This window comes from Hyposmocoma kahamanoa, unplaced genomic scaffold (genome assembly GCF_003589595.1).
Source record: "Hyposmocoma kahamanoa isolate Upper Pololo Valley unplaced genomic scaffold, ASM358959v1 92, whole genome shotgun sequence".
In the NCBI taxonomy this organism is placed as follows: Eukaryota; Metazoa; Arthropoda; class Insecta; order Lepidoptera; family Cosmopterigidae; genus Hyposmocoma; species Hyposmocoma kahamanoa.
The window spans coordinates 3,738,859-3,761,052 of NW_020654748.1; the positions used below are offsets into that span (position 1 = coordinate 3,738,859).

The window sequence follows — 22,194 nt, forward strand, 5'->3', positions numbered from 1 at the left end:
TGCGAAAGTAATCTGGGTTAGTAATACCAGTACTGTAACAGTTTATAATAGTTGCAATTTCGTATATTGTAGAGTTTAAAATAAAAATTCACAGAAGGTATATGAAATTACCTACATAAAGCAGCAATTCATCGCGCATATGTTTTTCGCAAAATGTAGATCAAGGCTGTCCAGTGGCTACTTTTAACCAAAGCGTAATGTGCGTTTTAGTTTTCTTTGACTGCATTCACAATTATTATTATTGTCATAAAAAGAACATAAGTTACATTATTATATGTATAACATTGATCATGAAACAACAACACTAAGAAAATACTGCCAAAATCATAGATCGTGACGATGATGGGACTGAACTGGAACGGGATGGATGACGTCACTTTGTCTAGATAGCATTATCGGGGGTTTAACCACAACATTGTTGCTAGCATGGAAACCTTTACAGGAAAAATAGTACAGTAATATAATTTACTGTACATTTAGCAAACACTTAGTAAGATTTCTTTTTGAACCCGGACTAGTCGTGTGGGAAAAATGATCACGATCGCTATTATAGTGGTTTGTCTGATTGCATTGTACTTCTATGGCACGCGAACCTTCAAATATTGGGAAACAAGGGGAGTGAAACATGACAAACCCATACCTTTACTCGGGAACAATGCAAGAAATTATCTCATTCAGAAGAGTATGACAGAAATGGCAGTGGAAATGTACTGGAAGTACCCAAACGAAAAGGTAGTGGGTTTCTACAGAGCAACAAGCCCAGAGTTGGTAATAAGAGACCCTGAAATTGTTAAGCGTATCCTGACTACTGATTTCATGTACTTTTATCCGCGTGGTCTTAACCCTCACAAAACTGTGATCGAACCACTAATGCGTAATTTGTTCTTTGCCGATGGAGACCTATGGCGATTGTTAAGACAACGTATGACACCAGTTTTCAGCACTGCTAAATTGAGAGCTATGTTTCCTCTTATAAGTGCGCGAGCTGAACGTCTACGAGCAACCTTAACAGCCGCTGTCGACAGTGAAGTACAATCCCTGGACGCACGCGATATTATGGCACGGTATACCACAGATTTCATTGGTTCTGTAGGGTTTGGGCTTGATTCTGATTCTCTTTCAGATGAAAAGTCTGCATTTAGAAAACTCGGTGTCGATATCTTTAACATAACATTGCCTGGCGTTATAATAATTATGTTAAAGGATATTTTCCCAGAAACATTCAAACATCTGCGTTACATGTACAGAGTTGAGGATCAAGTGATCAGTCTAGTGAACGAAATTCAAAAGCAGAGAAATTATGAGCCATCAGGGAGAAATGACTTCATAGATTTGCTTTTGGAGTTGAAAAAAAAGGGAACAATGGTGGGCGAATCAATTGAAAGGATAAAATCAGATGGTACCCCAGAAATCACATCAATAGACATGGATGCAGAGTTGATCGCTGCTCAAGTCTTCGTATTTTTTGCCGCTGGATTTGAGACCTCTTCATCAGCTACAAGCTTCACTTTGCACCAACTTGCTTACCATCCAGAAGTTCAAAAGAAAGTACAAGATGAGGTCGATAAAGTTCTTCTCAAACACAACAACCAACTTACCTACGATGCTGTGAAGGAGATGACCTATTTAGAGTGGGCTTTCCAAGAAGGAATGCGAATGTTTCCTTCTCTCGGATTCCTTGTGAGACAGTGCGCAAGAAAATACACATTTCCTGAAATCAATGTATCTATAGACCCCGGAGTAGCGGTGTTAATTCCACTACAGGCCTTGCATATGGACCCGCAATACTTTGACAGACCTGAAGAATTCAGACCGGAGCGATTCCATCCTGATGAATTCGATAGTAAGGAGAAGAAGTTTATCTATTTGCCGTTCGGTGAAGGACCTCGTGCTTGTATTGGTAAGTTCAGCTTTTTTTTTTAATTTCACTTTTTTATTCATATCGCCCCTTTCCCAACTAATAGTCGTTACTTGGAATTTTTATAGAAAAAAGTTATTTAGTAAATTCGACTCACAATTTCGTATTTTATGTTCATAATTCATTGATTTGTGAAAACACAGGTGGTATGGAAGTTGACATTGATATAAATAATTATAGTTTAACAGTGTCCGGCCAAGCCAAGCATAAAGCGTACAAACATACTGAAGGTATATTATACATTTATCCACAAGCACTTCAACAGACTAAACCAGGTGTAATACGTTTTTTTAATATCACATGGACGTGCACACATGGATTTAATAAGTCAGTCAATAATTTAAACGCGGTGACAGTTTTATGGGTCAATTTTAATTATAATAATTGTAAAATGTAACCAGATGTGAAAACAATAATTATTTGAACAACGTCAAAATAAATATTATGTACAAAAGTCAAAAATTAGAAAATGAAGTTAAAGATTAGTAATTTAAAATTATTTGCGATAAAAAATTATTATTATCGCCAAAACTGTATAATGAGTAATGACTGTATGTTATAAGTTAATAATATTTTGGTGTTTTCATTTTTAGGTGCTCGTCTTGGCTTAATGCAGTCCATAGCTGGTTTAGCTGCGATATTATCAAGATTCTCAGTGGAGCCTGGGCCTAATACCTTGAGACATCCCTTAGTTGAACCCAAGTCCTCAATTGTGCAAAGTGTTAAAGGCGGATTGCCTCTTATATTCAGGAAAAGGAAATTGGATAATCCTTTAAAATGATAAGTCTTATTAAAAAAGTTCAAGTATATTTTTTAATAAAAACCTACAAGCGTAAGTTGTTAACCATTTACAAATTTAAATACGGCGCAATAAGTTTTGAGAGATATTAAGAAGGAAAATGCACGAATGAACAATGTTCCTGTCGCGGTTAAAATTATTTTCCTTGTCTGTTTGTTTTCCTGGATCAATAGACAAGTTAAAGGAAATATATAAATCACAATATGTACAAAAACAAGCCTTTGGCTCTGATATAACAGTAATTTTGTGGACTTTTACATTTAAAATGGTCACATATAACATAAATGTGTTCAAAAACTTTCGAGTAGTTTTCCGCCTTAGAAACAAAGACCAACGACGTAGAGTCACGGTTAAGACCTGAACAAACTATATTTAATTTTTCACCCAGCCAATTGTCACAACAAAAGGAATTGGACTTTAACACTCAAGATAATAAACGCTTATCATTAAATCCAAAGTATACATGAAATCCCTGTAAATATTCTGTACCCACAGACTACCACATACCAGCGACTCATTTCCTTTATCAACCTACTCAAGTTTTAGTTGGTGGATTATTTCCATAAAATCTATTGAATCTATTTTAGCGCACAACTTTTGTACGTGTAAAGATTGTTTATTTCATTTATTTATTCAGAAAGTAGGCTAACTTCTCTAAGAACTTATGTCTATGTTAGTATACATTTGAATAAATTAGTGTATTCTACTACTAAAAATGTACTTATAAACGTTTTGAGTGACGTATCTCTTTTATCCCCCGATTTTAGGGATTCACCACGCTTGTTAACACAGAATCCACTTAAGGGCGCCTTCAAATTAGACGCTTATATAAGCACTACAGTGGCACCGCGCCGTTACTAATTTTCGTACAATATTAAGATGCGCCTTTGCGATGCGATCTTTGCAGTCACACTAAGTGAACTAAAAATTACAAAAGCGCTACAAACGCGCGGGCGTCACAGTTGCGGCACTGCAGTGCTTCCACATCTTCCACATCTAATTTGAAAACGCCCTAAGCCGGTCAGTAAAATGTTATAGTGTATTACAAATTATTGCATGAAAATGGCTGATCACATTGATTCAAAATCATTCTTGTAACTAAAAGAAATAAACCTGTGTACCTATCACAAAGAAATAAATGGATTGATTGAAATGAATGATTGAATGATTTGAAAAGCTATACTTCCTTGCAATAAGAGCGAAAAGACGTTACGGTTTTCGCTTCCGCTAGTACCGCCATTGCGACTCAACGTTTATTGCCCTTATCACATGGACACAACTTCACACGCAACCCTTTCCTGACCGGGTTAATCCGACTCCATGTAGATAGTCACCCTTACCCATCGGCGTTTCACACTGTTTCTTAACATAATGAACAACATATATACCATTCCAGTCCCAATACCAACATATAAATTATAAGTGGTATTAAATACAACACGTAGAATCATAATATTTTATTTCCATATATAATAACGCACACACTCAACATAGCCCCGCACTAGGAAAACCCTGTGTCGCGGGTGCCATGGACACACACATAGACAACCACAAATTACACCCAAACTCGCGAGAGAAATAAATGTAGGGCATACAAATATTTCTCCCGGCCCGGGAATCTAACCTGGGACCTCTGCGTGGCAGTCCGCCATGGAAACCGTTGGGCCACGGAGGCAGTTATATGTCACTGTTACGTAAAGTTAACTCGGCCGAACAATAGCTTAGATTGATAAATCTGTTTTCAACCAAACTGAAGATAAAACAAATACGAGTAAGTATAAACAAAATAACAATAACATTTCTGCTTAAGATAGTAAAAACTGACTCAGTTAACAACTATAACCAACATACCTATCCTAAAGTGTTGACATTTCTTTAAATAATGCTCCATACATTTTTTATTTCTTTTTCAAAATATTTTGGAAAGAATTATTTTTATGAAGTTTCAAAAATCTAAATTTAAGAATCTTTACCGGATTTTTTATTGAAAATATCAGTACGAACTTCACTCGTATAGGTATTGTACCTACTTAGTTCTAAAGATAATAATTTCGTTATCAAAAGTCCACGATCAATCAAATTCAATCAAAAGACTTTACACTGAATATTATGTATTGTAGTCGAAGCTAGACTATTTAGACCTTATCTATTTTTGCCGCCAAGCAGCGATGTAAGCCTTCGGTTTTCAAGGGTTAGGGTGCTGGTGAAATTACAGACACGTGGAACTTATGTCTCAGGGTGACGCGCGCAGTGGCAGTGCCCCTCCTGTATTCCTTACGTGCTCTTCTCGTAAACAAGTAATACGGATCGTCCGTATTATTTTATTAAATAATAATAATAACGCAGACACTCAACATAGTCCTGCACTAGGGAAACCCTACGTCGCGGGTGGCATGGACACACACATAGAAAACCACAAACTCACGAGAGAAATAAATGTAGACCATAAAAATATTTCTCCCAACCCGGGAATCGAACCTGGGACCTCTGCGTGGCAGTCCGGCATGGTAACCGTTCGACTACGGAGGTAGCTAATGACTAATTGTAGTATGTAGCATGTGTATTTTTGTGTGTACGACTTATAGATAGTTTAAATTGAATGGTGATCTCGGCAACCCAACAGTTTGCACCATGGGCACTGGATAAGGAGTTCGATACCGGGTTCGATTCTCAGTAGCACCAATTTGGGAAAAAAAATCTAAATTTGTTCTGGTTCGGATATCTGGGCAGTGCCCCGGAGTGTATTCCGTTGTTTTGGTACTCATACTACAAGGAATTCCCTAGCACATATAGCACAATTTCCTGTGGCACATTATTATTATTATATTTAAAATTTAAATTCAATTTTAAATATAATAAAATTATCAATAAATATGAAAGTTATTATGACAAATATTGTTATTCACTTTCAAAATGAGTAAAATAGTATAGGATAACTTGAAAATGTTGTATTGAGTTTTAACATATAATTAAATATAGCATGAATGAAACTATTTTTCCGGATTTAAATCGCGTGAAAAATAGTTCCATTTCCTATGTGTAATAATCGCGAAAACCTAAGAACTCGATATATACTTAAATATCCAAACAATTTTTTTCGACTAGTTTTTTGTACCATGAAATGGAATAGAGTATGCCAATATTCCATTAATATAATAGGTTAGTACATATTTAAATTAAATCATCAAAGATAATAAGAACATACAATAGTGAAACCCATTAAAATGATCATATGGGATCTATTATGCACATATACCATAACGAGAACCTATGGTACTAAATATAACAGCATCCTGGCTAATTGATATAGTTGATTATCTACAAAAAAGACGCCTTATTTACTAAAATGTTATCTAAGTCACGAGTGACAAAAGACATTTTAGTATTATCTGTATGTGTGTCTACAAAATATCAACAACAAAACCAGTATTACAACGATATAGTCGACGAGACGCTTGATATACTAGTCAGTCAGAAATAATCTCGTATCAAGACCGGTTGCGTACAATAATGATTGCATTTACGTTGGTTGTAATCGTTCTCGTCGCGTTATATTACTATAGTACCAGAACTTTCAAATACTGGCAAGAAAGAGGTATTAAACATGACAAACCTATCCCTATGTTTGGAAATAACTTGAAGAATTACCTGATGCAACGGAGCATGACTCAAATTGCCGTGGACATGTACTGGAAATACCCAAACGAAAAAGTTGTTGGATTCTTTCGAACTACCAGACCCGAACTGGTAATAAGAGATCCTGAAATTGTGAAACGGATCCTCACAAATGATTTTGCTTACTTTTATCCGCGAGGTCTGAACCCACACAAGACTGTGATAGAACCATTAATGCGTAATCTCTTCTTCGCGGATGGAGACTTATGGAAACTGTTACGACAACGAATGACCCCAGCTTTTAGCACTGGCAAACTGAAGGCTATGTTCCCGTTAATCAGTGATCGAGCTGAACGACTTCGGGCTACTCTTACAGCTGCTGCCGAAGGTAATGATAATCGAGCACTAGATGCACGTGACATCATGGCGCGTTATACCACAGACTTCATTGGTTCAGTGGGCTTTGGTCTCGACTCAGACTCTCTTTCAATGGAAAACTCTGCATTTAGAAAATTGGGATATGATATTTTTAACATAACATTTCCAGAATTTTTAGTAGCGATATTAAAGGACCTTTTTCCTGAAGCGGCAAAACATTTGCATTACATGTTTAAAACTGAGAAAGAACTAATGAATCTTGTCGATGAAATTCAGAAACAGCGGAACTATGAACCTTCGGGTCGAAATGATTTTATAGATTTACTTTTAGAGTTAAAGAAAAAAGGAACAATTGTAGGTGAGTCGATAGAAAAGATAAAGCCCGACGGTACATCGGAGGAAGCCTTATTAGACATGGATGCGGAACTCATTGCAGCTCAAGTGTTTGTGTTCTTCGCCGCGGGCTTTGAAACTTCGTCGTCAGCCACTAGTTTTACTTTACATCAACTTGCTTTCCATCCGGAAGTCCAAAAGAAAGTTCAGAACGAAATAGACAAAGTGCTCGCACAACATAATAACGAACTAAGCTACGATGCTATAAAAGAGATGAAATATTTGGAGTGGACATTCAAAGAGGGAATGAGAATGTTTCCGTCGCTTGGATTTCTCATTCGAGAATGCGCTAAAAAATATACGATCCCCGAAATCAATGTAACAATTGACGAAAGGACAGGGATAATAATACCACTACAAGCACTGCACAATGACCCACAATATTTTGAGAAACCAGAAGAATTTCGACCAGAGCGTTTCCATCCTGATGAATTTGATTCTAAGGACAAGAAATTTGTATATTTACCTTTTGGTGAGGGACCACGAGCTTGCATTGGTAAGTAAACAGTTATATTAAAGAATCCGCTATCCGCTGCTGCCGCTATGTTTCATATTTTTGCCTCGCATAAAAAGTCGTCAATACATCTACTATCTACGTAACTGCTATTAACTTATGACTAACAAATTAATTAACTATTAGAATGAATATTCTAGGACAGAATTCGAGATCAAAAATGTAAACAACAGATCACTACCAAAGCAGAGAACAAATAAAGTAATCTCCGCCCCTCCCTAGCTTTAGATACCGCACCACGCCCCGCACATTGACGGTCACATTGACTGAAAGAGAATAAGGCTGTCGGCGAGCCGTTTTCGCGCTAAGACGGCTTTGATTTTTGAATACAGTTTTCATTTATTCATTACGAAATTTGTCGTTAATATATAACATCATTTTACGTTACTATTTATAATGGTCGTGAATTGTGCTGTGTACGGCTGTTTCTAATCATCTAAACGGAATAAGGAGAGGAGTTTCTTTCGTTTCTTAAAAGATGAAGCGTAGTAAGTAAATAAACTGTCTGAGACTCATTCAGTTATTGTTTTCTTTAGTGCAGAGTATATAATACAGATTTATTATATCAATATAATAATAAGACCACAAGACGCCATAACTTCGTGAGATAGACAAGGGTTCTCGAATTTTCAATTTTTATATATACGTAATGAATATACCTAATTATTAACTAGGTAATGATAAAGTTGGACATGCAATTTCAAATACTTTGGTTACCTTTTTTAAAGGTACCTGTCGAAAGGGCTTTTAATATATTTTTTAAATAAATCTTCAATATTATTCTAGTTATTGAATTAATGAAAAATACAATATTATATCGATATAAACACGTAATGAACATGTGTAATTATTAGGATTCTATAATATAATTATATATAAGAGATTCGCGTTAGAGTTTTCGCTATGTTGCCGCTCTGGCCACGTAACGTGATGGGTAACCCTGCCACTTCACGCACACATTTGTGCATGTGCAGATAGCACCTTGCTGTATGTAGGTAAATAATTTTCGACCGTTGTATGGAGTGTCCGGGGTGTGACCAAAGTGACATTTCATAGATTTTTTTTTTAAATCAAATTCGTTTATTACAAGTTCTTAGTCTTGATATTACGAGTAGTACAAAATTATTGTAGGTTAAATATCCTTATTTATTTTGTACCCTTGTGAGTAAAACAACTGAAAAAAAATCGCTGCTTGACCTTACGTACTTTTGCTTCGCATACAAAAGAGATATCATTCCACAGAAAAAAATATTTGTCTACTTTCAGGTGCCCGCCTAGGTCTGATGCAGTCCATAGCAGGTCTCGCTGCAATACTATCAAGGTTCACAGTGGAGCCAGGCCCTACAACCTTAAGGCATCCAATGATAGAGCCAAAGTCTTCGATAGTACAGAGCATACGTGGTGGATTGCCGCTTATATTTAGAAAAAGACAATTAACTTAAAATTTATTGATGTGTTTGAAGCGACGAAGTTCTTTTCGAGAGAGTACACTAATTTTGTTATTTGTTTCACCAACTGAAAATACTTGGCTTATACTTGGTCATTCCACTAACAAAAGGATATTCATAACGTATGTCAATGTAAATGTTATATAAGTTATAAATAAAGCAGTTCTAATTATTATCGTATTTTTTATATTGACAAATGACTTTTTGTAATGTATAGGTACTTTTTATTGTGTGCAACAAATTGTCTAATTGTTGCAAAAAATTGCAAACGCGCTGCTAAAAGTCGCCCGTGTTACCGTGATTGCGTCATATTTAGTCAAATTACTAAGAAAAAACCCTATTGCAAATTACGTTATGAACTTCTCCTGTATAAGTTTTAGCTTCTTGCATGTAATGTAGCCAAGATTCACATTAATTTTATTAATGATAACATTAAAATAACATTATTTTTATTTATATATATAAATTCAGTTAAATTTTGGCCTATTGGAACTAGAAAATAAATTACCCACACATTTTTCTCGTTGAGTTTTTGTTGCCATAAATATTAAATTCGTCCCATATTATAAAAAATAATAATAAAATAAAATAAAATGTTTCTTTATTTAGGTATACACCCATTAATAAATTTAACATTATTAATTACATTACGTTACATTACATTACATAACCAATTAAATTGAATTTTATTTACCGAATATTATAAATATTAATGAAGTAAAATAATTAAGAATTACATTAAATTAAATACTTTGTTAAATAATTTAAAAAAGTACTTTGGTGTTTTTGTACCAGGCTCTAGACATCAGTGCATTTACTTATCTATGATACAACAAAAATGTTCTGGTGACCATTCAGAAATTTTCTGATACCAACGTCAACACATCTACTATCTACGTAACTGCTATTAACTTTATGACTAACAAATTAACTAACTATTAGAAAGTATACTCTAAGACAGAATTCGAGATCAAAAATGTAAACAACAAATTGTCACTGCCAAAGTGACATCTCATGGAGTATAAAAAAAATCTAATTCGTTTATTACAAGTAAAGTACAGTAAATGATTAGGGCCAGAAGACGGGGCGGTGCCGCGGTGCCACTAAGGTTACGGTTGGTGTACTTCTTTTTCCTTTCCACCTTTTTGAATTAGCCCCAGATTTTTTTACTTGATTTGACTAGGGAATTACTAAGTTCTCAACAATATCGGAGGCGTGCGCGTCATGTCACAAGACTAAATGACTAAATAAGGCGTGAGCTTCCAAGGATGATTGCTTGACATTTGAGAGGGTTGACATTGATGCCAAATCTTTGGAACCAAACCGAGATTCGATTAAGGTCGTCATTAATTAAAGCAATTGCGTAACAGATGCCACCGATATTAACCTCGGTGTAAAGTGTAACGGCTTATTTAAATGTGAGTTAGCTCGTTCAATCACTAACATGAATGTTGTTATACAAAATTAACAGATACCACATAGCATGAAAAACTAGAAGCGATATGCAAGTAGTTTAATTATGACGAGGAATTTGGTAATAGTACATTACGATATTAGTGCGTAAAGATGCTCGGCTCAATTAAGCCCTCGCCTTCGGCTCGGGCTAAAACTCCGCCTCGCATGTTATAACCAATACGCACGTATATCGTACGACGTTTTTTAACACATTTGCGAGGAAACAGAAAAAAAACATTTTATATTTTGTTCATTTTTAATTATTGAAACAGTTAGTGAAATTACAATTATTAAAATGATACGTCGCTGCCTACTGACTGGCGCCGCGCGGCGATTTGTTCGAAATTTGAATAGCAACAGCGCGCTGCTCACTAGCTGGAGTCGTGCGGCGGCGATCAGTTCCATATTTGAAATGGCAAATAATACTGTTATGGAATTTGTATGGACTATAACTTAACTATTTGCTTTGGTAACACACGCGTTTTTTATGACCCGCTTTACATATTTAAAACCGGTGGAATTACATCAGCTTTACGAGCAAGGGTGTTGAAAAATTATTATTCTATTATGTTCATATTTTTTTCTTATTTTTTTATTATAATTATTTTATTATAATTTATTTTATTAGAGTTTTGTTAAATTGTGTTTTTTAATAAATATAATTTAAGAAGTTTTCATTTTGTCTGTTTCAAGCAATAGTTCGAACATCGTTAATGTTTTTAATTGTTTAATGTATTTTGGTAATTTGTTATAGATAGTGACACCCTCATTTTACAAATATTTTTTTTCGTAATTTGTGCGTACAAATTATATTATATTGCACGTGGAAGGCGTGTCTTTTAGGCGTTCTTTGTGAAGTCTTGCGTCTCAATTTTAATATCTGCTTAGTTTTACTATAGAAATATGTATATTTTATTTAATATTTTACGAATTATTATGCAAGTTTGTATGTTTGTCTAATTTTCAATAAATTAGTATCGTTGCATATTTTATTTGTTGGTGTTAAATCAGTTTCTTGTGTGCAGCTTGAATAGAATCAAGATTAGTTTTCGCTGCCGTACCTCAAATCTCAATGAGGTAGACTATGTGTGGTTTCACAGGGGAGTTCTACAAATATTTTACATCTATTTTTATGTGGGAGACATTTGATGATACTTCGAAGTGTGCCCGTAAGGGATGGTAATTAAGATTTTATTTTATTAATATTTTATTTGAACTTCATATAACTATCTAGTACTGGTATTTTTTGAGATTGGTTGATTATTAACGTTTAGAAGATCATAATTAGTTATTGTTTTATTTTTGGTTATAAAAATCATGTAATTTGTTTTTAAAGTATTTATAGTCAAAATATTGTATTGCTAAGGTTGAACCAACAGTAAGGAAAAAGCGTTTTGACGCTTTATGCCAGAAATGCAAAATGCCAAACGGACAGAATGTCAAATTAACTAAACGCCAGATTCTCAAAATACCAAATGTCACTTCTGACTAAATGACTTCCTCCTCCTGACGCACGAACTAATGTCCAGTAGTGGACGTCATTCAGCTGAAATAATTATGATAATGAAGTGAGGTTCTGATGTTTTATTAATTTATTAAAAACTAAATTAGTTTTAACAGTAAATTTATATGGCGAACGGCTACGGAGTGGAAGTCCCCGCCTGTAGATTTGTTCCCTGAACGTTATAACTTGGACCTTTTCAAGGCGAGAGTGAATATTATTTAGGTACGCATGCTCCATCGTCGACCTCATCGTCAGTTTCCGTCAGGTGAGATGAAGGTCAAATGCACACTTACATTTGAATTTTTTATATTAAAATTTAAGTTTCCTCTAACTAATAAAAAACTGGTCTTTCATAAAGAAACTGATCTATCATAAAGAAGCTTGCTATTAAACACAACAAACTTGCTATCAAACGAACCATTGTTCGTTTGATAGCAAGTTTGAAATATCATTATATTAAACACCACCATAGATAATATTACAAGCGCGACTATCATTTTTGCACTCCACACTGCACTCCATAGTAGCAAAAAAAAAAAGCAAAGTTAGCGATGCAAACAAAGCACTTCTACTGTATTTATTATTCTGTGTCATGAATTTATTTATACTTTTTCGCATTTGCACGATTCATAAAATATGTTTCTTGTCGAATTCCATCGCAGAGTATAGTTCTGATTTTACGATTATTACATAATATTGTAACAAAAATCTAAAGCCATGTGATATTTTATATTTGCATTTAATTAATATACGTCAACCATAGTAAAATAGGACCAAGTAAGGCAACTCCCGCCTGTTCAACTCATCAATTCAATGCCCATACGTCACTCGGAGCATAGATTCCTTTTCTCAATTATGTTTACAACCTGTAAGGTCAATCAGTAAACATAATTTGAAATAAAATAATGTTCATCACATTGTTTCGTGCCACCTTTGTCAAATGCAATACTTACATATTGATATTTTTATACCAGCAACGGGTATATTTATCAAACAGAAATTAAATACTGAACCATTTTGAATTTGAGGCACTTTGTTCAAACAACCACAAACAGAACAATAAACACGTCCACTAAATAGTAATTTTTTTAAACACCGAGCGAACGCTTTAATTCTATAATTAATGGTGCGTGTGACGAACTGCAATATGCAACGCAGGGGCAATGCGAGATTATGCGAATGTGTGTGTACGCACACGGCGCACAGGCGTGCACACACATAACCCGCGCTGTTACGTTTATATGGAGTTACCATACTTATATATACCATACATATACTTAGTCGTATTTTATTATGCATCAATACTACGTGGAAATCACTAAATTCTCAAGTTTGTTTAAATAAAAAAGTCTGTTGTCAACATTGTACGCATTTTTTTAAATTACCTGCAATCAAAATCGTTATCACTGTAATCGACACTGCTGTTGTCAGTAGTTGAAGTGTGTGCTTTCCACATATTGTCGACAGCGGGCGTTTTCGTGCGGTACTGAACTTGGAATTGATAGTCTGCAATATTGTTACGCCGGCGAAGAGGGCATGAGCTCAGCCCGATTTTGCTACGACACAATTAACTTCATAAGAACAAAATATTTTTATGCTAGCTATTTCCAACGACCTTGGCGTCCCAACAGCTTGCAATGTGGACGCTAGACAAGGAGGCCCAGGGATCGATTCACGGTGTGACCAATTTGGGGAATTAGCTTTTCTAAATTGGTTCTGGTCTGGGTGTTACGGGTAGTACCCAGGAGTGAATTCCGTTGTTGTTGTTGTTTTTGTTAGTTGCACTGGTAGTACAGCAAATTCCCTAGTTTATGACCCGGTAATTTGTCTGGCTTGGCTTGAAGCCCAAAAAAAAGCAAGAAAAGCAAACTACTGGAACAATCTGATTCGATTGCATTCTTTGTCGTAATCGTTTATTTTCATTTAGACTTTTATTTTAGTATAACAATAAAAATTTATTTAGCATTTATTTTAAAATATGCAATTATGTAACTTTTGTGTGGTTTACTTGAAAAATATTGGTACAATTGACAAAACACGTTTGACCACCACGATATTCAATTATTTTTATGAAATTATTCCACTAGTTTGTTATAATTATGAATACAAAGATTTAGAAAAAAATCCTTCTATCCGGCTGGATTCGGATCAATGTCTTCCAGCAAACGTGTCAAACACTACGCCAACTAAGACACGGAACGAACTAGAGGATCTCAGGAATTTTTCTGTGTGCTTGTTGCAGATGTTTGTTTTAGGTTTTTATGGTTTTTAACGACTTTTTGCCGTAGCGCCATCAGCGAGAAACCAGTTAAATACTTGAATGGCTCTTGTTGCGAATTTTGTGATTATTTTTATTTATACGTAATATTTAGTTATCCATTTATAAACGAGAATATAAATTTATTGGTTTCCTTCAGTAATTTTTTGAACTTTCAAATCGTGTCCTCTCAATTCCGCAATTTTAATGAACCTGTATACGGCTGTCCCAGCAGCAACATCATTGCTTCACGTGACTGACAATCACTTTCAGTCTCGCTTGCACAATTTAGTTAAATTTAGGGCGCCATTGAAATAGACGCTAGAAGCGATGCGGTGGCATCGTCTGTGGCGCTGCAGAATATTTAAAAGTGCAGCTGTAGCGCCACACTTTTGCAGACTACATATTGCACGAAATATAGTATACATTGTATGAAAATAGTAGAGCAACTATCACGTCCTTAAATCGACTTCGCACTCAGGGAGGACGCTGCAGAGAAAATATGTGTAAATAGGGTTTCGGGGATGCTAGTCTAACCCAATGTGATTGCAGTGCCCACACAGTCCATGCAGCACTTACTGTTGTGACCCTTACACCCTAACGTGTACGAGGGAAGATCTACGCGACCACGGACTGCAGTCAAGGTAGCAACGTACTATTCAGGGTCATAGTTCTATTTTTTTTTTTTTTTTTTTGGGTATTTATTTGACTAGCTACTTTGGATGAAAAGCGTAAACACATGCTGTGCACATAGTAAAAGTTATAACCGTATGTTATTTTGTTCAATATATTTAAATAGAGTAAATAGAAGAGGAGGTTTTAGGGGAGAAAGGCTACTATAAAAATTTGTGGGACGAGGGATACAATCCGGAAGAAGATCGTATAAAGAGACGGGATATAATGCACAGTTAAAAAATATATGGTCAAGAGTTCCTTCTTCAAGACCGCACTCGCAAAGGGAGTGATCCCTTATCCTGAGATTAGCAAGAAAAGTGGGTCTGCAGTTATGTCCTAGGCGCAATCGGATGATAGTTGAAGTTGTTCTTTTACTGGCCTCGCGGAACTCGAAAAACCAAGGTTTCTTGGGTATTACTGGTTGAAGACCAGCATAATATTTGCCTTTTTGTCTGCTAGAAGACGACCAGTAAGTCTTCCAGTTATTGTGTAAATCAATCTTAGCCTGGGAGCGTAAGTCTTGAGAAAAACATTTATCATATATAATGGTACCAGAATGAATCGCCCATTTAGCCCATCTATCCGCTTGTTCGTTCCCAGGAATGCCAGAGTGTCCAGGAACCCAAACAAGAACAATTTGTATGCCAAGGTTAGAGCAATTGTAAAGAAGCTCTTTTGTTTTAAGATTGATTGGGTGCACATCTTTGCTACGAAAGGGGAATTTTAACAGATCGTCCAGGCAGCTACGAGAGTCTGTAAAAATTACAGATTTGTCTAATTTGTGGGATTCAACATATGAAACTGCCTCAAAAACAGCGATCACCTCACCCGAATATACGGACGCTTTAGAGGGAGATTTAAAAGTTAAGGAGATATTAAATGTGGGGATCCAGACGGCAGAGCCAACAAAATCATCTGTGGTGGATTTGGAAGCATCTGTAAAGATATTGAGCCAACCGTTCCATTTCTCATTAACGATTTTATTAAAAAGTATTCCAGCGTTAGGGTCATCTTTGACAATTCCTAAATTGGTAACAATGTTGGGTTTAAAAATTAGTGCATCAAAATCAATCAAAAACAATGGATTACCAGAGTATTGATTGATAGGGGGGCCGATGAGAGATTTGTTAAAGCTTTTTAAAAGGCATGGAGGGCTCTTATGTTCCCAGTATTTAGAAGTTGTAACAAGGTTCGCTAGTTGAGTCAAGTAAGGGGTGGGCAGAATTTTGTAAGATTTTGCAAAAGAAACGGTCGCATAAGTACTGACGACGGAAACATAACGGGGGATCTAAGCTCTCAACCTGCATGGCATTGATTGGAGATGATTTCATAGCTCCTAATATAACACGAAGACATCTAGCCTGTATATTATCCCAATAGTTAACAGCGGATTTGTTACAGGGTTCTAATAAAAATGAAGCGTAATCAAAATGACTCCTTATTACAGCATTGTAGATCAATTTTTGGGTATAAGGGTGAGCACCCCACCATACTCCACACAGAGCTCTAATAATATTTATACCCTTTTCACATTTATTTTTAATATAATTCAGGTGAGGGATTCCAGTCATGTGGGAATCAAAAAAGAAGCCTAGAAACTTAACCTTGTTGTTGTTGATCAGTTCATCATTTAGGAAAATTTGTATATGTGGGACACGTCTTTTTCTTGTGAATACTACTATTGAGCTTTTACTGGGAGATAGGAGAAGGCAGTGCTTAGTGAGCCAACCTTGCAAGTATCTAATGGCAGTATTTAGTTGGATAGTACATTCATCAAGAGACTCTGAGGAATAATAGAGTGCTAAATCGTCTGCATACTGTAGAATATCACAGAAGCAGTCAACAGATTTATCAAGGTCAGCAGTGTATAGACTATAAAGGATGGGGCTCAAGACAGAACCTTGCGGGAGTCCCTTCCATATCATTCTGGGGGGGAGAAGAGAACCATTGATACGTACTGAGATGGAGCGAGACATTAGCATGTTATAAATGATGTTAATCATCCTCACTGGTAGACTCAGCTGATGTATTTTTTGCCTGAGTAGCGGGAGATGAACATTGTCATAAGCGGCTGTCACGTCCAGGAAGACACCAACAAAGTACAATCCTCTGGTGAGTGCGAGTCTGATCTCAGTAGAAAAGGTACTGAGGCTGTCAAGAGTGCCCATACCCTTACGGAATCCGAACTGCGACCTGGATAAAAGTCCTTTGCTCTCCAATATCCACTCTAATCTATTTTTGATGAGGTGTTCCAATATTTTGCATAATACTGATGACAGCGCAATGGGTCTATATGAGCCAGGATCCCTTGGATCCTTACCTGGTTTAAGAATAGGGATAACAACTTGAAGTTTCCAGGAGTGTGGAATATCACCATTTTCAAAGACTTTATTGATAATATTAAGTAGAACAATTTTTGAAGAATTTGAGATGTTCTTAATAAAAGAGTAAGGGATACCATCGATTCCAGGTGTAGAGTCTCTTAGGTGGTTCAAAACTGAAGAAAGTTCTACAGAGGAAAATGGTTGATCCATTCTATCATTAGAGTTGGGGGAAAAGGAGGGAGGGAAACAGTCCATAGATGGGACTGAAGGAGGGGCCAATCTATTAATAAAGTCATCGATCCAAGTTGAGGGCTCATTACAGGAGAAAGTATCGGATACACGAGAGCCTGAAAACTTTTTAAAATTTTTCCAAACTAGAGAAGATTTTACACGAGGAGAGAGATTCTCGCAAAACTGAGATCAGCCAAGGCGCTTTTTTTTGAGAACAGCTTTTTCGATTTAGCATTGAGCTTCTGGAAGGACAAAAAGTTTTCAATAGTAGGATTATCCAAAAAGTTCTTCAGCTCCATTGCGTTCTAGAATAGTTTCTGTACAGTCGGAGTCCCACCATGGGGGGGAGGAGATGGTGTCTTTCTTAGATTTTTTAAGAGGGATAGAGAGATCAGCAGCAGAAAGCAGAATATTAATGAAGTCCTCATAGATTACAAGGAAATTCTCATTTGTAATTAGTGGGAGTAACCTAGTTTTAACTTCCACTAATGAAGAGAATTCATCCCATTTAGCCTTATTCAGTTTAAATTTAAGGAGGGGGGTTGAAGGCGGTGCCAACTGGACAGACTGAGCGAAAGTTATTATAATAGGAAGATGGTCACTGCCATAAGAATTGAAAAGTACTCTCCAAGAGAATTTGGAAATTAATTCAGAAGAAATTAGGGAAAGATCAACACAACTGGGATTTTGGGCGGGAGAAGTTCTTCTTGTAGGGGAACAATCGTTTACAACACAGAGATTGTTATTATCAAGCATGCCAATAAGAAAGGTGGCAGGAGATGAACAATGGTTAGAGCCCCACATTGTGTGATGACAATTAAAATCACCAAGCACAACAAGAGGGGATGGGAGAGAAGCAAGGATGGAGTCTAGTTCAGTGAAGATAGATTGATCAGGATGGGGGATGTATACTGAAACAAATGTTATGTTTAAAGCTCTAGCTGCTACGACATTAAAATTCGGGGAGTGAGAAGGAAGTTGTAATAGAGAATAAACAGTGGGTCTTTTAATAATTAGAGCACAGCCATCATATCCATTGTTGTTATCATCCCTGAGACATGAGAAACCAGGAATCCTAAAACGCGAAGATGGCTTTAGCCATGTTTCCGAGATAGCCAGAATGGTGGGCTTATAGTTATTTATTAAATCAATTATTTCATGTTTTTTATGACGTATTGACTTACAGTTCCATTGTAGGATTGGGGTCATTATTAATATGTATTAAAGAGTTTAATTTATTCAGTGATTGAATGACATTGTTCGGTAGGGAATCATCAAATTTAGAAATAATATTGATAAGTGTGTTGATAAGTAATTCAATAAGATTTTCGTTTCTGGAGGTATTGTTTGCTAAGTCTGAATTAATAGCACAGCCATTAGGTTGTGTGGACTGCGGAGTCATAATAAGGTCATTGTGGCTTGCTTTATCGAAACCAGATTTTGGGGAAACCCAGAGTCGGCGTTCAAAATAAACAGTTTTTCTTTGGGAGGAGCTTGGGGAAAGAGGGGGGAAATTATGAGGTTGAGAGGTTGTAGGAGAACATTGGGTTGCTGCAGGAGGTTGAGCTGTCATAGGGCGAGCGCTGTCAGCAAAAGATTTACGTACAGTCCGGAATCTAAGGGAAGCCTCCGAGTATGGGATGTTTTCTGTAGACATAACAACCTTAATAGATTTCTGTCTGGCTTGTTCAGGGCAAGAGGGATCCGTGGCCATATGGGGGCCACAACAATATAAGCACGTTGGTTGGGAGGTACCACAAGAATCTCCAGCATGTGGTTGGCTACATCTGAAACACCTGGGCTTTGAACGGCATTGGGCTTTCACATGACCAAAGCGGCAGCAATTGTTGCACTGTATGGTTGGTAGAGTATAGATCTCTACCGGAAGGGATGTATGATAACACAGGACTCTTTCAGGTAGCTCTTTGCCAAGGAAAGAGACCATTACTGTTTGGGAGGGGATCCAATGTGGTTTGTTATCAATATATTCTTTCCTGTTTAGACGTCTGGCCTTAATGGCTTGGGAGCCATTAGTGCAATCAATTGACTTGACCAGTTCTTCCATAGTCCACTCTATCGGAATATTTCTCACAATACCATTTCTTATCAAGTGAAATGTGGGGATAATTGCTTTGTAAGAATTCGTGGTGAGGAGAGAATTTTCAATAAATTTGTTTGCGGATATTGCACTAACAAAAGTAACTACAACCCGATTGCGCCCTGTAGCTTTGATACCGTCTTTTGCAATCCCATGTATACCATTCTTACTTAGAAACTGGGCAAACGTCAATAATTTGATTGTAAGACCAGATGAGGGGATGGACTCTTCTCTCGATACGTGAACTATAAATGGGCCCTTATCAGATTCACTATATTTTAATTTCATACCGTCAGCAAATTCGGGTAAGCTGTAGGTTTGTTGGGCAGATGCATTTGGAGGAACGTTTGAAGAACGTTTCGGAGGTTGCTCCGATGTAGTTTGGGAGGAAGATGCTTCACCACTGGCACGTTTTTTAGGCCTGGAATTAACATTTTGGGTGGGATAATGGTCGAAATCCATTTGAGAATCCGGGTTCAAGAAACCGCCAGTAGAGAAGCCGCCTCCCCCATCAGGGGGATTATCGTCGTCCATCACCAGTTAGTAACTAAATTTACCTTCACAAACACAACAACAGCACCACAAAGTATACAAAAAAGGCAACCAATTTCACTCGGAAAGTAACAATTTAAATTTCGACACGTGTATACTGACAGGAGCCAGACACTCGACCCCTTACGATTCCGTCATAGTTCTAAAATAAAAATGAAGATGAAAATAGCAGTGGCGCGGCTGCAGCGCCACTGAAGCGCTTCTACAAGCGTCTAATTTGGAGGCGCCCTAAGGAAAAAAACAGCTATTGTTTTATTAATGTAGTAGTAATTATCCCGCACTTCTCGTACTGAAACTTTTGAAATATATTGTAACAACATCTAGTGGCACAATATGGAACTATTTGAGAGGTCTCAAATAGTGACAATGAATAGGTGACAGGTGTCACTGAATTGTCAAAATAAAAGCGTGCAATCCAAACATCCCATCAAGTTTTAAGAATTTGACACATTTTTGGGCGAGAGGACAGACAAAAGGCATTTAAAGGACTCTGAGTCACTGAACAAATTTCCTATATACACTCCACTTCATGATGTTTATGACACTAAAACACACGTAACGGACAATGGTAGAATTGAGACAATAAATTTAGTCTCACAAGCCATTTATTAGAAAATAAACTTTTGAGAATTCATACGACGCAACATTTAGGCGCCGGCGGAAAGACCATTTCTTGTAAAATCCTTTATACTGTGTAAATGAATTTATGGACCTAAAAATGTAACGCTATTGAATATTTATTATTTTAAGTTTTTATCAAATTGGCATACTTTTGTATATTTGTTACCAACTTATGACGATCCTTGATGGAGAATGATATTTGATATGTAATTTAATGACAACACCACTATTATTAATGAATTGTTAATTTTCTACTTATTGCCTATTTTTCATCTTATAATTTTTGTTTGACGATCTCAATACAATTTCTCACACTTTGACGTGTACTGCAATTTGTACTATTATTATATTTGAAAAATAAATGAATCTGAATCATATAATGTATAAGTATACAATAAAATTACTGTTTAACAATACCTCGAATATATATATAATAAATACATTACAATAAAGCCTTTTGTAGAAAAGGCTTTCAACTGTCACAACAACGAATGGACAGTATGAAACTCGCAAAAAGACTTACGTTGCCTTACAAGGAAACACAGGATCCTGCCCTTTGGTGAATAAAGTGCTGCACGACCTCGAACCATCCGAATGTGACCGAGATCGTGATCGCGGTCTTGTATTGCATTTGACTCTGAAACAATTCAAAAGAAGTAATTTAGCTTTTATGAATTATTCACCTGAGTAACGAAGGATAAAAAAACTTTGCACATATTTTTATTAATGCCGGGTTCATGAGTACTTTCACTTGCGCTTTTCGCTTGCTTGCGTGACTCGCTTCGCGTATATGCAAAGATCCGTTGCGTACGCGCCGGCCGCACTGTTCCCGAGTCGCTCGCTTGCGCCGGCCGCGTCGGATTCCTTTGCGTTGCGTGAGTTTGATATTTCCACGCAAGCAACAGGGGACGTTTGCAGAGGACAGCACCACCAATCACAGAACAGCACCGTCCACGCGTCCAATACAACCAAAACAAAGGCAAGGCGCCGCGCATGCGTGCAAGTCTCTCCGCAACGCCTTTGCGCGGATGGAAGATTTTTACGCCGTGCACCCAGCCAACGGAAGCGAAAGACTCGTAAACCCGGCATAACATTATAAATGCCATCAATTTTACAAAATGATACACACTACTCCTTAAACCGAAAATAATACCTGTAGGCGAGTTTTTTTTTGTTTTACCAAGTGACGGTACGAACAAAAGGGACACGCCTATCCAAAGCTGTGCCACTCACGAGCTTTAAATCGCAAAGACCTGTGGGGCACTGCCACTGCGCCCGTCACCCTGAGATATAATTTGTTAAGTTCCACGTGCCTGTAATTTCACCCTACCCTCACCCTTCAAAATCGGAACAGCCCGCATTATGCTCACATTATTGCTGTACTTCCCTGGACGATCGCTTTGACAAGGAGC

The 22,194-nt window shown here is 36.7% G+C and overlaps 3 protein-coding genes across 6 annotated transcripts in view; 2 read left to right on the forward strand and 1 right to left on the reverse strand.

The window, feature by feature from the left end:
* LOC113236984 (spermatogenesis-associated protein 6) overlaps positions 1-22,194 on the reverse strand; it is a 32,386-nt gene that overhangs the window by 4,681 nt on the left and 5,511 nt on the right. For 2 of the 4 annotated variants that reach the window (XM_026473216.1, XM_026473215.1), the window contains exons 5-6: positions 21,306-21,419; positions 13,410-13,580 (exon numbers count right to left, since the gene is read on the reverse strand). In XM_026473216.1, coding sequence (XP_026329001.1) covers positions 13,410-13,580; positions 21,306-21,419 — 285 coding nt within the window. Of the gene's footprint in view, positions 1-12,012; positions 12,067-13,409; positions 13,581-21,305; positions 21,420-22,194 lie in introns of those variants that run through there. The other 2 variants (XM_026473219.1, XM_026473218.1) reach the window with 2 other exon arrangements.
* Positions 488-4,195, forward strand: LOC113236981 (cytochrome P450 6B6-like). Its single transcript, XM_026473213.1, has 2 exons — positions 488-1,900; positions 2,512-4,195. The coding sequence occupies exons 1-2, from the start codon at positions 532-534 to the stop codon at positions 2,697-2,699; spliced, it is 1,557 nt and encodes a 518-aa protein (XP_026328998.1). The 5' UTR covers positions 488-531; the 3' UTR covers positions 2,700-4,195.
* Positions 5,989-9,569, forward strand: LOC113236983 (cytochrome P450 6B6-like). Its single transcript, XM_026473214.1, has 2 exons — positions 5,989-7,599; positions 8,884-9,569. The coding sequence occupies exons 1-2, from the start codon at positions 6,228-6,230 to the stop codon at positions 9,057-9,059; spliced, it is 1,548 nt and encodes a 515-aa protein (XP_026328999.1). The 5' UTR covers positions 5,989-6,227; the 3' UTR covers positions 9,060-9,569.

Bases quoted from the DNA above. Each gene is read 5' to 3' on its own strand.
- LOC113236983 (XM_026473214.1), top strand. From the start codon at position 6,228: ATGATTGCATTTACGTTGGTTGTAATCGTTCTCGTCGCGTTATATTAC. The intron at 7,600-8,883 runs GTAAGTAAACAG...GTCTACTTTCAG, and splicing joins GGGACCACGAGCTTGCATTG to GTGCCCGCCTAGGTCTGATG.
- LOC113236981 (XM_026473213.1), top strand. From the start codon at position 532: ATGATCACGATCGCTATTATAGTGGTTTGTCTGATTGCATTGTACTTC. The intron at 1,901-2,511 runs GTAAGTTCAGCT...TTTCATTTTTAG, and splicing joins AGGACCTCGTGCTTGTATTG to GTGCTCGTCTTGGCTTAATG.